Source organism: Urocitellus parryii, chromosome 11 (genome assembly GCF_045843805.1).
Source record: "Urocitellus parryii isolate mUroPar1 chromosome 11, mUroPar1.hap1, whole genome shotgun sequence".
Lineage (NCBI taxonomy): Eukaryota > Metazoa > Chordata > Mammalia > Rodentia > Sciuridae > Urocitellus > Urocitellus parryii.
The window spans coordinates 31,832,076-31,848,825 of record NC_135541.1 but is presented as its reverse complement, the minus strand read 5'-3'; the positions used below and the strand labels follow the sequence as shown (position 1 = coordinate 31,848,825).

At 50.3% G+C, this 16,750-nt stretch overlaps 1 protein-coding gene across 1 annotated transcript in view; it reads left to right on the top strand.

Annotated features, from left to right (window-relative positions):
• The first annotated feature begins 439 nt into the window (after positions 1-439).
• Trabd2b (TraB domain containing 2B) overlaps positions 440-16,750 on the top strand; it is a 212,643-nt gene continuing 196,332 nt past the window's right edge. Inside the window, exons 1-2 of the mRNA XM_026410679.2 lie at positions 440-664; positions 2,700-3,260. Coding sequence (XP_026266464.1) covers positions 563-664; positions 2,700-3,260 — 663 coding nt within the window. The 5' untranslated portion in view covers positions 440-562. The remainder of the gene's footprint in view (positions 665-2,699; positions 3,261-16,750) is intronic.

Here is a 16,750-nt window from a genome sequence, read left to right as displayed (position 1 = left end):
GGAGCAGCATGGCGGAGCCCGGGCAGCGGCCGCGCGGCCGCCCGCCGCCCCTCTGAGCCGGGCTTGGGGCAGCGGGCGCCCCAGACCCGACCCCCGCCCTGCCGCGCCCTCCGCCGCACTTGTCCCACTGCGCGCCCCCTGGAGCGCCGCGCACCCCTGGGACCTTTGCGTTCTCCGGGTGCCCAGCATAACCCGAGAGCCTTGCGCACCCCGGGATTCGGTACTGCCCCAGGAACCCTGCGTGCCCCTGGACCCCTACGCAGCTCGGGGACCTCCGCGCGCCCCAAGACCCTGCGCGCCCTCAGAACCCCCGGGCTCGGCCAACAGGGCTGCGCGCCCTGGTGAGGGGCCCCGCCCCAGAGGGTCCCCCTCTTCCAACAGTCGGAGCCCCGCCCCAGAGGGACCCCCAGGTCTGATAGGGACATCCAGCCACGCCCCAGAGGGCTTCCAGCATCCCGAGTCTGGAGCCCCGCGCTCCAGAGGCTCCTCAGTGCCCAGCTGGGGGCTCCCCGCCCTGCTAAGGGGGTGCTGCCTAGGAGGGTTCCCCGCGGGCCCCGGCAGGATGCACGCCGCCCTAGCGGGTCCGCTGCTCGCCGTCCTCCTCGCCACCGCCCGCGCCCGCCCGCAGCCCCCGGACGGAGGACAGTGCCGGCCGCCAGGATCGGTGAGCGAGCGCCTGCCCCGCCACTCTCCCGCCCGCCCGGGCACTCCAGCCTTTGGGGCGACTGTTTGAGTCCTGCCTTCCGCACCCATCTCAGCCCGCTCGCTCTACCTCTGCCTGCTGGGCGCAGTCTTGGGCGCCCTTCCTGGCTTTTGCCTGTCCTGGCTCTAGCTCGGAACCCAGCCGGAGCTGAGATGGGGCGCTCCCTCTCTCCCATTCCTTCTCTACTCCCTGACACTTTCGGGCTCTCCTCTAGACTTTAGGTCCTGTTTGGACGTTTCCTCTCCGTGTGCCGCTCCCCGGACTCTCTTTTTTTCTGACTTTTATTCTGGCCTTACCCTTCCTTATTCTTGCTGCCCATTTCTGACTGTCTTCTCAGATTCCTTCCAAACTCTTTCGCGCTTACATTCACACACTCTTGCCTCTTCCCCAGTTTCCCTCCCTCTCCCTGCCCTCCTATTCTAACCTAAGGCAAACTTTCTCCTGGTACTGGATCCTACTTCTCTCTTCCTCTGCAGTCCAGGCCCCAGCACCTACTGTCCCAAGTGCCCCAGTTTGGCGAAAAGGGGAAAGAGTCCAGAGGAGAGGAAAAGTAAATGCCAGGACACACTGGCCTAATATTTCTTTGGGGGGTGGAAAAAGTTACTGGTTCTCCTAACTTTCTTTCCAAAATGAAGAATCTCTTGATTTTCTTTAAGTGTTAATTAATTCATTGGCAGTAACCCTGAATTGGAGGCCAAGAGATCAAGAAATTGTGTTGTATGGTCTTCCTTCACTGCCCTGTTAGCAGGGAATTCATTGACCTTGGGCAAGGTGCACCTCCAACAGACTGACTTGTACAGAAACAGGGAGCACATTAGCTGGCTGGGCACTCCGTTCTATTTCCAGTAAGCTGGGATTTACAATTTTTGCTTATTAGTAAAGTAAGGTTCTATTCCTCTACCTGCCCAACACATACTTTTCATTTGTGCCAGATCAGGTAGAAAAATGTTATGAGTCTACCGAAAGTTTGCGAGTGATCATTCAGCACTTCAGGGATTTTTTCTGGGATGGAAGAATGGCGTTGCCTGAGAGAAAATGATAGTCTCCTTTACATTCCCATGCCCACTGACCCTAATCTGAATCTGGCCCTGGTCTGCGTGCCCCTGCACACACACACACAACCCTAATGGGAGCTTAGGTCATAGAAGATGACAGAATTGGGGATAAAGACCAGGTATATATTTTTGATGCAGGAGCCTGGAAAGCACCCAGAATGTGTACATTTCTTGGGATTAATTCTATGGAATCCTCTCTTCCCAAACCAGAAATTGAGACTTGACTTGGCTTTGCGAGGTTTTAAAGCACTTTCTCATCTATGGTCTCAGCTATTGGAGCAAAGTAGCTAACACCCCAGACCTGCCCTCCAAGAAGAAAACTGTATCCACCCTGGTGAATGGGAAGTAGCTGTTGAAATAGGTGTGCTATTTTTAATAGGTGTTCTGCTTTCAAAGTGCGTTTGGCATATGTCTTCTAATGGTTGGATTTAAAAGTTATATGACTTCCTCCCTTCTTGCCAGAGCAGGACTCTTGGTCCCCCTCTCCCCACCTTCCACATGAAACACCGGGGAAGGTTTGCCTTGGCCCAGCATGAATGTTCTCAGGTGGTGTGGCAGTGCTTGGCTCTCACAGTGAAAGCTGGTCATAATAAGAGCTTCCCTTCATTGCCCACTTCCTCTGTGCTGGGCACTGCTCAGAGGGCTTCATGTACATATATTGTATCTTTCAATCCTCCCAACAGCCCCTGCTCTCACTCCCATTTTACAGATGAGGAACTGAGTCTGTGGGAAGAGAAATGATTCGCTCCAGATCATGCATCTAAGATAGGGCAAAGCCGGGATTCCAGTATGGGTCTTTCCGCTTCCAAAGCTCTTGCTCTTTGCCACAGCCCAAGTGAGTCTTTGCCTTCTGTCCCCACCTCCCCTCCCACTCCTCTGTGCCAAGCCTGGCTCTCCTCGGCTGCCTTCAGCCTCACTGCCTCTCCTCTCCTCTCCTGCAGCAGAGGGACCTGAATTCTTTCCTGTGGACTATTCGGCGTCACCCCCCAGCCTACCTGTTTGGCACCATCCATGTCCCCTACACCCGCGTTTGGGATTTCATCCCTGACAACTCCAAGGCGGCCTTCCAGGCCAGTGCCCGTGTCTACTTCGAGCTGGACCTGACAGACCCCTATACTATCTCTGCACTGGCCAGCTGCCAGCTGTTGCCGCACGGAGAGAACCTGCAGGATGTGCTGCCCCGAGAGCTCTACTGGCGCCTGAAGCGCCACCTGGACTATGTGAAGCTGATGATGCCGTCATGGATGACTCCTGCTCAGCGGGGCAAGGGGCTCTACGCAGACTACCTGTTCAACGCCATTGCAGGCAACTGGGAGCGCAAGAGGCCTGTGTGGGTGATGCTCATGGTGAACTCTCTCACAGAGACAGACGTGCGCTCCCGTGGTGTGCCCGTGCTGGACCTCTACCTGGCCCAGCAGGCCGAGAAGATGAAGAAGAGCACAGGGGCTGTGGAGCGGGTGGAGGAGCAGTGCCATCCACTCAATGGGCTCAACTTCTCCCAGGTAGGCACGCTCACTAGCTTGGAGCTGGCAGCCCCTGGTGCCTTGGTCCTCTTCTCTATTCGACTTCCCCCTCCAGCTGGCAGCCAGAGCCAGGTCGTTCCCCTAAGGAAGAGCTTCTTTCTGGCTCTGGGGCTGCTTTGGTGGGATGAGGAAAGGGTGCATGCCAGAGTTTGGGGTAAGAGAGCATTTGCTTGTATTTCAGGGTTACCTGTTGGGGATATCCACTCTGTACTTGCTGTGCTTGCCTGAGCAGAAAGAATTTCCCTGGGAGCATCAGAGTGATCGAAAACAAAAAGAGGGGGTTGCCAGTTTGTGTCAGGCTTTGCCAAAGCCATGGTGTCTGGAGAGCAAGAGGCTGTTGTGAGGCTCTTGTGTAGACAAATACCTGGAGCGGTGGTGTTGTACAGAGGAGGACATGATGCCTGGGCTGGGCTGGCAGGGGACGTGTCCTGGACCTGCCCTTTACAAGCACTGGTTTGCTGTTTCAGGTTAAGCACTACAGAATTTCCTGGGCCTTTACTAAACTCTGAGACTGCTTCCTGAAGATTGGGAGAAAGTCAGCAAAGAGACTTTGGGGGTTAATAATTTCAGAGACATGTGTTTGCTTAAAGGTTGACAGTTCTGATTTCTGAACCTCACGAGTGGGGGCAGAGAAAGGGGAGGGGCTTAACAGGTTTAAAGTCTCTGACTGCCAGAGACCTGAGCCAGCAAAAGGCCTTCTCTATGGGCAGAGGTCACTCGCAACTCACTGGCCCCAAACTCAACTCTGAGGCCCTGGGAACAATGAGTTCACATCTGTGCCTTGAGAAAGGGGCTGTCGTTCCCAGGATGGGGACTCCCAGGCTGGTGGCTCCTGCAAGGAGGCCTCAAGAGGGGGTTCAGGCCAAAGTCCCCAGAGCGGTGAGGCCCTGAGAGGTGCATGCTCGGCATTAAGGAGACAGCACCACAAGATGATGGGACCAGGCACGATCTACCACTGGGATCAGACCTGCCCGCTGCTCCTCAGATGTTGCAAGCTCTTCACCAGGGAAACCATGGCAGAAACCGATCCCCCTTTCCGAGATCTCTGGCCTTTGTTTTTCCAGGGGAAATGCAATATTGTCCCCAGGGAGGTAAGAAGCCAGATTGATTTGCCGGCCAAATGAAAGGCGGGTTTGTCGGTTCTCCTGCTGGCTCTCCCATAATTGTGGAGTCCTTACCCAGAGGGGCCCGGTGGCAGGAATATTGGGGCAGTTAGTCACGCCCCGCAGGGTTCTGACTACGCCTGACTCCTTCTCCACGGGGGAAAATCCTGCGTATTCTCTGGCCCAGTGTCGATTCCTCTGAACATAGCGGCTCTCTCCCTCTGAAGTGACTTTTCCCTTGCCAGCCTCGGGAGCTGATATTATCTGTGTTGGGGCCCCCAGCGCTCACCGCCCATCTCATTTTGGAGGCAGGTTTGTGGGGGGCCTCTCTGCTCAGAGGCCTCCTGTCTGGCCTTATATCTTTTTTAGGCTGGGGAGGCGGGGGATCCACCATCTTTCTCAACACCCTCTTTGTACCAACCACAGAGGAATCCAGCGAGGGCTGAGGGGAGCCCTCCAGTACTCTGCTTAAACAGCCCCTGGCTTTAATCTGTCTCTCTTAAAACAACAAAACTATCTTTTCTTTGGGGTCTGGAAATGCTGCTGTACAACCAAATGACGGCTCTGCTAGGTTGAAAACATTTGCTGGGAAGTGTGTAAGGTTATGTTTTAGGAAAAGTTCCTGAGAGCCATTCATCGGCCGGCAAGGAGCCCGCTGACAGTCTCCAAAGCCCATGTTTGAAGATCAAACAGACTCCAATTTCTATTTCAAAAACGTACCCATCCCATCTCCAGCCTAGGCCGGCTCTTCAAATTGTTCTGGGGTCCAGCCTCTCACTAGGGCTGCAGAAAGCAAGTTCCAAACAAAAGAAACCAGGTCTCCTCTTGGCTCCCTAATCTACACACCCTTCACCACCTGCCGGAGTGCCTGACTGGCCAATTTGTCCTGTTATCATTTTGGACTGAGGTGATGAAATCCCTCCTCCAACCCCTTGGGCAGACGTGGGCTAACCTGGAAAAGGTGGGATTAAGAACCTGGGCAGATGGGGTCATTAAAGATCCCCAAACTCAAAGTTAGAAGTGCAACAGCCTACTCAGTAAAATTGCATGCGCGCATGCACAGTTTGATATGAACATCTGTGATGCATTATTGTACCGAAATATCTGTTAAGTGCATCAGATTTTTATTTTTTCTTTCCTCGAAGCATTACTATTATTGCAAAATATTTGGTTTGGGGGGGCAGTGAGAGAGGAAGGATAGAAAAAGGCTTAAAAGAGTCACTTTCTGTTAAGGTCTGAGATTTTAGTTTTAATTTGGTGTTACAAAAAATTTTTATAGACATATATATATATATATTTTTTTTTCTGGGAATAAGCAGTTTTGCTTCTTAATCAGAGAAAGAAAGATTTAGCTTGGGGACTTCAGGGCCTGGAGGAACCCCTGAAAAACTGGAAGGCTGGTAACTGATCTTGCCTAGCTTGGAAGGTCAGGTCTATTGGTAGGTTTTGATCTTTCATTTCAAAATAAACTGAAAGTGCCAGACCTAGCATCACCATGACTTTGCCATGTGACCTTGGACAAGTCAGTTCCTCTCTCTGGGCCCTGTTTTCTCTGTCTCTGAAATGAGACACCAGGATTAGGTCATCTTTCAAGCCCCTTCCAGCCCTGACATTCCATAGGATGATTCTAATCAATTCCACGTGCCAGGCACCCTGCAGGACGCTCCACATGCGTTTCCATTTCACTGAATTCCCACAGCAACCGTATAGCTTTCTAAGGTGGGCACCCAGAAAGGTTGATGACTTGCCCAAGGTCACATGGCTAATAAGGAGCAGAGCCCATCTGCCTGCCTCTAAGTGAAGGATGTGCTCTTCTTGACACTGGTACTGTTTCTTTAGACTTCTGTCTAGGTATCTGTTATTCTGCTGTATACTTCCTTTAGGGCTTAAATTTTTATTTCTTGGTGATTTTGTACTTGTAGAGACATTATTTCCTTTGGCTGTGAGGCTGGAGAGGGGATGGTGAAGGCTGATCCTCTGAAGAGTGTGGCTTCCTCGTGTGTTGTAGGCAGCTCAGCCTGGTGGGAGACTTGTATATGTAAGCTTGGGCGAGACTTGGTATCCCCATCTAATCTATCCAATGGGATGGTAGCTGCCAGTCTTTCAGAGTGGAGCTGGTTTTATGAGTACGTGAGAAGACACTCCCTGTAGAAGGTTGTTGAGAAAGTAAATGACTTCCTGCATGATGGTTCTGAGCTTGGCAAAGAGTAAACTAGCCCCGGGGAAGAGGAAGGCTATATGGGAAGCCACCATGTGCTTCTTCCAGCAGCTGTATCCACTGTCCAACCTTTGCTGAGCAAACTGAAACTGGAATATTGAGAGGTAGTGATGAGGCCCTGCCTTTGGGGGCCTGGGATACCTGAGCCTTGAGTCCAGATCTTATGACAATCTTGAGACCTGCAGATTCCTATCAGTTCTGCCTGCTGCCTCAAGGGACTGATGCTGGCTGTCACTACTCCCTCTGGGGATCTCCAGTCCTCCCCGACCATACCCCTGTAAGTGGGGGCACTGGATGAGAAGACCTTTTAAGTTATATGGTGCTCCGAGATATAATAAGAAAACGAGGATACTGCCATGCTGTGCCTTAGCCAGTCTGCTGGTGTCACCCATCCAGTGTGTGTAGAGCCTGAGCTCTGGGACAGGCCTGCCAAACATGTCCAAAATGTTTGTAAAATTCTACAAGTCCCTCACCTGGGAGCTAGAAACCACAAAATTATCTGCTGAACTTTGTCTCTGTGCTGGGTGCTACATTAGATCTCACAAGTATGTCATCTCTAATCCTCATGGCAATGCTACAGGGTCAATTGTCATATCTGTTTTAAAGACAATAAATTAAAACTTGAAAAGGTTGGGTCATTTGGCTGTGATTACATAGACAGGCCAGGTAGACTCCAGGGTCAGACTCAGGTGTGTCCATTGCTAAAGCCTGTGCTTTCCAAGCATCTCAGAGATGAATTGATTGTTGTTTTTAATAGTCAAGTAGCTTTATCTGGTAGATTTGTATGTGTCTGTGTATGTGTATGTGGTGTGTGTGTGTGTGTGTGTGTGTGTGTGTGTGTGTGTGTGTAAGTGTATGGGGGGAGATTTTCATTTCTTGCTAAAAAAAGCAAAATAGAGAAAGAGAAATAATTGAAAAGTGCTGAAACTGATTTTCTCCCTGGTTTATAAATTGGATCTGAAGGTAATTCTAAAATAGGAGTTTCCAAAGACATTCTGGGCACCAGCTGCCTCCTTGGAATGCGTCTCCAGCTTTCCAAGGGACCACTGTGAAGGCGGCCGCCCTAATACAAGCTAAGACTGAACAGTTGAATAAAGAAAGATCTCCTCGGTTTATAGTCAAGGTTCCCATATCTACACCCTGGGGGGCCAGCAGGTATTAGTAAATATTTGCAGAATGAATTAACACCAAATGGTCAGAACCCATGATATGACCTTCCCTAATTCCCTTTTACCATCCAGCACTGCTGAATGAATGAATGTGTGAAGAAAGAAGCATAAGGCACAGTGAAGAGCTCCTTTCTTGGACTTCAATCACTCCAGGCCTTACATAAAGGACACAAAATACCAAAATCATCCAGTGGGTTGTCTTAGCCTATCGGAGATACTATAAGAAAATCCCTTACACTAGGTGATTTATGAACAGTGTTAATTTATTGCTCACAGTTCTGGAGGCTGAGAAGTCCAAGACCAAGGTGACAGCAGATTCAGTGTCTATCGAGGCCTGTTCTTCATAGATGGGTCTCCTCTGTGCCTTCACGTGGCAGAAGGGGAAAAGGGAGTAACAGGCCTCTTTATTAGGGCATTAGTCAAGATTCAAAATAGTTACTTATCTTTACCCAATTACTACCTTGCCTATGACTTTGGGATAGACCTTTCCCTCTGTAGGTCTAAGTTGTCCCCTTGTCCCATGAGAGGTCTGGCTAGGTTATTTCCAGCGCCCACCCAATTCTGCCATCTGTGGTGCTCATCCTTTGCCTTTGTTTCTTAGAGAGATTAAGCCAACCCCCATGGAGCCTGAGTTTTCCATCAGTGGCCACTTGTCTTTCGTGGGCTGCTGCTGATACCTACTTGTCCTGGGGTCTCTTGGTTCTGGTGGGTGATTCTGCTGCTGGTCTGCAGAGCAGAGGGTACCCAGCCTGTTGCGGCATAGCCTCTGGTCACTGCCCAGACTTGATTCTCTCCTTACTGTGGCTCTTCTCCCTCCCTCACTTCCTCAGTCATTCAGCCAGAACAACTCAGTGTAGGATCTGGGAGCAGAGACCTGGGAATGGCATAGTTTTTGCCTGTGGAGAGCTCATCACCTGAAATGTGAGCATGACTAGCCCTCTGTTACAGCTGTGTGACTGAAGCACGCAGCGTCTGATATTATCTGTACTGTGTCCTGGCTCTTCATTCTTCATCAAGAGACCATGTTCTTCCTTTATCCTCCTTTCAAAATCCATCTCTGATTTCCCATCTCCAAGAATGGCCATTCTTGAGTGCTCCAGCCCTCTCTGAGCCTCCACAGCCGCCCTCAAATCCACAGCATTAGGCCCTACCATTGGGCCTCCTGTGGGATCTATATGATCTCCACAGAATGAAGGGCGCACACACCTCTCCCAAGAGAGCTGGGTACCCCTGGAGGACCTCAGACCATGGCTTCAGCATGGTCTATTTCAGAAGTCATCCTGAGTGCGAGAGCCCCTCAGTCAGGGTTGGAGTAAATATAGGCTGGCCTGGGCTGCACCTTGAGAGTACAGAACCTGAACTGGAAAGCAGGCTTCCTCTCGCCCCACCTGAGCTTCTGCAGCCTCCCACACAGCGCCCTCTGGCTGGGAGCTGTTCAGCAAATGTCTGTCACATGGTGTGGAAGTCCCTTGGGTGAACCTTGAGCATGCATATACTCAGATTCTTTGCAAACAGGGGGCTGATGGCCCAGCAGGCTCTGTACATCCCCTCTCTGTGACCTTTTTGATTCAGACCTTAACATCTAATGTCTCATCTGAACTTAGAGGGGGACAAAGTCAGAGGCAGGAGCATAGGATGACTTAAGAATCTCTGTCAAAGGAACATGAGGCCCTAAAGCCAGAGGTGACCAAAAGGTCATGAAATCTTCTAGCATCAAATCATAAACTCACAGTAAGAGACTTCCAGGCTCAGAGAATCTCCATCCCTAAGCCCCAAACTTTGAGGCTCAAGGAACCAAAGAATGGTGAAATCTTAGAACATTAGGCTCAGAGACATTGGGGGACTGGAAGAATCTTCATGTCCTGAAATCTTAGCCTCTTAGCTTTGAAGAATTTTTCAGCTCATTGACACAGACTTCTAACATCTTAGAGTTGGAAGGGGCCAGTTCTCCAGAATTCCAAGAAGCCCATCTGCACACACATTGTCTGATCTCCTTTCCCCAATTTGCTCTCCAATCCCTGGCCAGAGAGAGAAAGCCATACCGGCAAAGCACATTCTGATAGAGATAAAAATGGGAGCATGCCTTTGTTAATAGTTCCCATTTGGACATCTCTCAAAGCTAGGACGAGGTCGCCTGGTAATGCAGCTTTCCTAGGGAGGAAACTAAAGAGTGCCGGCAACACAGCAGCCTGCCAGCCGGACTGCTGACGTTGTTTTCCCCTTGAGTTTGCTTCTAAATATTATCCACTTCACTCCCTTTTATCTCCCATCACTGGCTCTCTGTCCGCCCACTTAATCCACAGGCAGCCGGTGGCCCAGCCTTCAGTTCTGCTTAGCGGCTGCCAAGCCGTCTCGCCAGGCCGCCCCTCCAGGATCCTCAGGCTTTTAAATCTGTGCAGTATATCCGTTGGAATACAAGACTGTTGCCCCAAGCTTGGAAACGCCTTGCTTCTGCTAGGCCCCCTCCTTCTCCAGGAATTTCCTCCCTTTCTCTTCTAACATCTGAATCCAGAGATTTTCAAGGCTTAGCTCAAAACTGTACCTCCTCCAGGAAGTCTTCCTAGAATGCTCCCAGGTCTAACCTGCTCCAGAAGACTTGAACCAAAGCTTTCCTTAATTCCCTCCATGGAGTTCCTTGATGGCATTTTATGACGTTCTTTCAGCACGCCTGTATTTTACTTTATAATTTTTACTTGGGCAGTCTTTCTTTCCTGATCCGAATGTACTCATAATTGATTCCAAAATTGGGCTGAATAGGCTCCAGTTCTGAAGTCGGGCTTTGTGGTGTATTCTGTGGTTGGGAACTTGGCAGCTGTGGATGCTGAAAAGGGAGGACATCTTGGCCTCTGTGTCACATAAGCCCGCAGACTCCCCACATGAGACATGTCCAGTACTTCGGTTCTGTCACTGGGTCACTTGGTGAGGACTTTGTAGCATCCATGAGTCTGTTGGATTTGTCACTCTCCCTGTGGGATATTTTATTGTTTTCTTTAGCTGTGACTTGTGAACAAATGCCTCTTTTTTTCCCTCCTTTTTAGTACCTGGGACACTTGAGCCTCTCCAGGCTCACTCCATCCTCCATTTATTTTCATTTTAAAGTGTTTATCTTCCTCTCACTTTCATAGTTAGGGGGCTCCAGTGATGGTGGGCCACGGGGTTCCATGAAGTCCCCTCCCTCCCTCTCACATGCGGTACTTGGTCATGCCTCTGTGCATTCGCCTGTGCTGTTCCCTCTACTTGAGAATCGATTCCAGTTTTTATTGTCTGGCTAACTCCTACTCCTCTGAATTGTTGAAGGTTCCTGGTGGCTGTCCTCATTAAAATCCTGGGCTCTTCAAACAAATGCTGATTTATAGCAAGACTTTTATTCCTGGTCACCAGATTGGACTTTGTCCTGTGGCCTGATGCCACCTGATACAACTCAGTAGTTTGAGTTTAGGTGCAACAATGGGATTGGCTTTCAGGACTGTGTTTTGAAAGGATTGGCGAGTGAGTTGTACTGAGCCACACTGAATGCCTAGCTACCCAGGAGGTCATCAGACTAGGCTATAAAAGTCAGGGCCCTGGGGCCATCTCTGAAGGAGAGCCTAGGGCCTTGGGATATGTGGGTCTCTACATCTGCATCCTTGCTAGATTCTGTGTCTTACCCTGACTCAGGCCAGGTGGCTTGTGGGGGAACCTGCCAGCCTTCGGACCAGCATGTGACTGACCACCCTCCATCCCTTGCAGGCAGTACACAGATCTCCCTGCCCGGAGGCCCCAGACCTTGTCACCTTTTACTCCTGGGATTCTCTCTGTTTTCTTTCCATTGAGTCAAGGAGAGCAGGAGGAAGCATTTGCATGTACTCTTAACTTGCTCTGATCCCTTGAACATGTGTTCTCTGCACAAAGCTCCCTCCTCACCTCCCTTATTCACAGCAACATTCTGATCTGATTCTACCTTTAGAAGCCCAAATCAGTCTTTTTTATAAATTCGCACATCATGGGCAGACTCAGCTCAGTAGCCCCCTCCACTGGAAAGTCTCTAGGCATTGGCCCACCATAGCCCAGTGCTCTTTCAGTATCCAGAATTGATGCACTTAGGAGTGTAAGTACCCTTCGGCAATTTCAATTTCTGTCTTTGCCTCCGTTTCCTTAACTATCAATTTCATAGAATTGCTGTGAGGATTAGGTAGTGTAAAGCACTGTAGTACAGTGCAGACCCGTAAGTACTCAGCAGATACTAGCTCATTGTAATTTTTTCATTAAAAAAATTATCATCATTGCAATTGTTCCAGAAATGTTTTTTAGTTTCTACTCTGTGCCAGATACAGGATATGTGCAGGAGATAGAGTAATAAGCAAGAATAGCCATTCTGTTGCCCAGGTGCATCCTTTCTGGGTAGGGGGGCAGGCCGCCAGACAGGCCTTTTGCTGCAGCAGATGAGATCAGGTAAGATTGTGGGAGCACAGGAGATGCAGTTTACCCAGCCCTGGGAAGACCCAGGAAGGCTTCCTACAGGCTTCCTGATGGAGGTGGCCTGGGGAAGCCAGATGGGAAGGAATCAAAAATTAGCCAGGCGAAGGCCACTGGCGAGGATCTGAGCTCAGGAAACTGAGGGTGCCTAAGGCAGCTGCAAGAGCACCAGGAGCGGTGCGTCTTGGGGTTTCCTGCAGATCGGCCGCTCTGCATGTGTTGCAGCTAGAGTCCAGGCTAAATGAAATCTCCAGCCTGTTGCCTCTTCGCAATGCCCTTTGGAACAGCAGGCAGGGCAATGTCTGGGGAGCCCTTGGACGCAAAGGAGCGCTACCTCGGTGCGCGGTTCCCCGATCTCGCGGGGCTTGGCCGGACCGCCGCGCCGCCGCGCGGCTTTCCTGCACTGGCTTCTGCCAGCGAGCGCAAGAGCACGTTTTCTAAGACAGCTGCGGGCGGGCGGCACAGGGCAGCAATGCGCACGTCCCCAGTACGCCTTGGCCTCGCAGCGGTGGCGACAAGGGCGGGACCCGGAGGGCTGGCACCTCGAGGCAAGCCACAGCCGCGTTCCGCTGGGAGGCGGAGGCGGCGGAGGCAGGGGCGCACGACCAGCCCTGCCGGCCAAGCCAGGGTGCGAAGATAAAGGCCAGGCCTCCCCACTATCCCCTTAGTCTTCTGCTGTTTAAGGGATTTACCGCCTTCCTCCCTATTAGGGTTATTTAAAGTTTCCTGGCCAGTGTTATCTCCCATGGACTTAATGGGCCTGGGAGGCCCTTAGTAATTTAAGCCTTGGGTCCCATTTAAAAGCCCCTTTGAGCATGATACAAGCAGAGAAAGCCTTCTGGAAATCTCCCCCTCCCTCGTCTTTTAGTATGCAAGGTTTCCCTTTCTGGCTGTTTGGCCTTGAGTCTGAGACAAAAGCCCCCTTGGCAATGATAATTTCTACCCTCTTTTGCCTGGTTGCAGTCTCCAGAGGGTTTTGCATGCCCCAAGGTGTTTTCTTTCTGCCCTCCTCTACTCTGCTTTTTCCTGGATCCCCCCCCCCCCTTTTTTTTGTTGTTTGTTTGTCAGTGCTGCTCCTGAGCTCAGAAGCCGCACACCAGATTTGTTTTGTTTCTGTTCACTCGTGCCCCGGGTACTGGGACTCTTGTCTCCCAGATCTTCAGTTGGGTGGCTGTGGCAGTCACTTGATGATGGACATGTTTGAGCACTGGGCTCTGTATTGGGGCTGAGATGCAGCTTGAAGAGCTGTGGATCTGTCATCGGGTGGGTACACTGAGGTGCTTTGGGTCCTCCCTGGGAACAACACTTGGTCATTTTTCTTGGGATGTTCAGTTCAGTCAGCACGTAGAACCCCCATGTCCTGCTGAGGAGGGTGGTGAGAAAGGAATGCAGGCTTCCTGATGGAGGTGGGCTTAAGGGAGACTGCAGGTGGAATAGGATTTGGGCTCTGGAGCTGGGAGTGGAGAGGGCCATTCTGGGAGGAAGAAGAGTCTTCAGCAAAGCCTTCAATCTTGGGGATGGGAAAGTGTGTGGGGGTGGGGGTGGGGGCTTTCTACCCCTCCTTCAGTTGGCTTTGTGGCTTTGTCCTTTCCCTTCTCTATCCAGCCCTCAAGAGAGCGATTGTTATTTAGTGTATATTATGTGCTAGGCCTCAAGTTTATCACAGTAAATTCCTAAAACAATGCTGAAAGGTAAGTATTATTTTCCCCATTTTGAGGAAATTGAGGATAAGTACTTTGTGCAAAATGATGGATCTGGGATTTCTGCTTAGATCTTTTGATGCCTTAAGCAAGAAACTGGGCTGCAGTTGGAATTCCATCTCCCCCACTTTGGCTGGATGGCTGAGATCTGTTTCTGCATCTGAAAAAAGTGAGGCGCACAATAGCATTTGCCCCTTGGGGTTGTTGTGAGGCATTAGTGAGATGAGGCCTGCCCCACAGCTGAGCGCTGGGCACAGAGTAAGAGGTAATGATTGTTAACTGTAGTTAAATAGTGGTCATTATAGTTGTTATTAGTATTGGCCTGTTTTCAGGCTGTATGTTGAGGTGAAGCCCATCCTATACAAAAGATGGTTCTCGATCTCTTGGTCTTGCTTACTGAGCATCATCCAGGACAGGGATGGGCAGCTGGGTGGCCTGATGGGAACTGTGTGGTCAGACCACCCAGAGCATGGTCGTTTTTTCCTGTCTGGAGTAATCATTCTGGCTTGGCTTCCCCATGGTCTCCTACTTTTTCTGGAGTAGAGACACAAAAAGGAGGAATTGAAAAGTTGGGCTGAGACCTTAGCTTTTCCATGGATTAGATCCCATGACCTGGGGCTCTTCCCTGTTCGAGCATTGCTCAGAGAGGCGCCTGTTAAGAGCAGCAGCTGAGTTACTGGAAGAATCAGGTGGTATACAGCCCGGGGAGGACTAAGAGCAAGTGCTCTGTGCTCTTAGCTCTAGTGCACATGCATTTCTCCTCTTTATCCTGAAGAGAAATATTTAGTGATCTGAATTAGATATTAGTAAATGGTCCACCCAGTCACTATTCTTTTGCTCATTTTGTTTATTTATTCATTTTGTTCACTTCCAAGAACCTCACTGTGCCATGCTGGGTTCCATATTCTGAGGGTTTAGAGATGAATGTGGAGATAGAGGGAAGGGAAGGGATTGATGTGACCTGAGGGAGAGGTCCACTGTGGCAGAATGCACTATCCCACCTCATCCTCGTGACAGGCTCTCAGGTGGATTCAGCCCCATTTAATGGGCGAGGAAACTGAGGCCCAGAGATTTAATCCACTTGCCTGGGGTCACACAGAAAATGTGTGGAAGGTCTGGAATTTAAACCTAGCAGGTTTGACTATAGAATCTATACTTGAAACTCTTCTGCTCTAGCGAAAAGGGGGTGTGATCCAGAGAAGAAGGATGTTTAAGTCAGCATTTCCACACCTGTGACTAAAACACCTGAGGAGAACAATTTTTAGAGGAAGAAAAATTTATTTGGGGGAATCACAGTTTCAGGGGTTGTAGTCCATAGGTAGCTGGCTTCATTCCTCAGGGCTTGAGGTGAGGCAGGACATCATGGTGGAAGAGTGTCATGGAGGGAAGTGACTCAAGGACATCACACTATGAAGTGGAGAGAGACTCCACTCATCAGATAAAAATATGTACCCCAAAGGCATGGCCCCCATGCCTGCCTCCTCCAGTCACACCCTGTCTGCCTTCAGTTACCACGACTCCATCACGTCACCTCTAAACCTTTCTGCATGGTCTCATACATGAGCTTTTGGGGAACACCTAATATCTTAACCATAGCAGAGGAAAAACTGGAATTTGAGAATGGGGGCAGCTCTTCTGAGACTGGAGGTATGACAGGTTAGTGGTAACAGGGATGGGGAGTTGAGAGATTTCTGAACTTCCTCCTGAGGAAGGCTATGACTCTGGAAAGGAGAGAGCTTCTTGCAGAAGCTGGGGTGAGGCGGGTGATAGGATGTAAAGAGAGAGGCTTGTGATGAGAATTAAGAGTAGCAGCTGACCTTGACAGGTGAAGGTATGGCAGAGTGGCTGAGGCCCCAACAGATATGGAGGCAGCAAATTCATAACAGCACCCAGTGTGAATGGCTGGCTTGGCTCTCTGTAGGCTCTTTGGGTGCAGGAATGGGGAAGTGTGACAAATGGCCACCCCTAGCCCTGAAGAATTCCTGGTAGAATTATCAGAGTGGCTGGACAGAATGTCAGGTCCCACCTATCCATCATGCAATACCCAGTGTCACTGTTGAGTACCACCCCCAGGATGACTGGGGCTTTTCAGGGGCTCGGGTTATTTGGAGGTCCTGTGGGTGCTAGCAAAAGGAATGGGCCTGCATCCTTGCTGTCCAGGAGCCATCTCTGTGATTGTAGATGCTGGAGTGTATATAGTAGACAGGTTTCCCTACCTTTTGAATACCTGGCCTGGCTTTACTACCTGAGTTCAGTTCCAGTGGACCAGTGGTATTCCCTGGCTTCAGGAGGAACCCAGATGTGGGGCAGGGTGTGGTGTTGATTTTATCCAGTGTGATTGTTACTCCCTGGAAAACACTAACAGATCCACAGGGAGATTATCTCCCATTGGCCATAGAAACACATAAGAGCCACATCATGGAATTTTTGTAACCTTTTGGAGAAGTTTGGGCTTGGTCCTGGGTGCATTATGGGGGCACAAGAGTGTCTTCATACCTATGTTCTGCAGTTCTTTGGTCAATAATGACTCATTTGGTTCATGTTGACTCATTCATTCATTGCCAAACTGAAGCCCCTCAGCCAGGCTTGCCTGTGAATCTTTTTCTTCATGTATCAGATACAGGGTACACCCACTGCTGGCCCAGAGGAGAAGAAGTTCTCAGTTTCTGGAATAGGAACTCAGGGTGGGGGGTTTGCTCTTAGATGGTAAAGTGGGCAGGCTTTTGAATGAGACCAGCCATAGTTACATATTGTAGGGCCTTTTGGAAAGGAGCCTGAGATTCCAACGATCATTTCTAGCATAGCTTCTGTAGGACCCCATGTT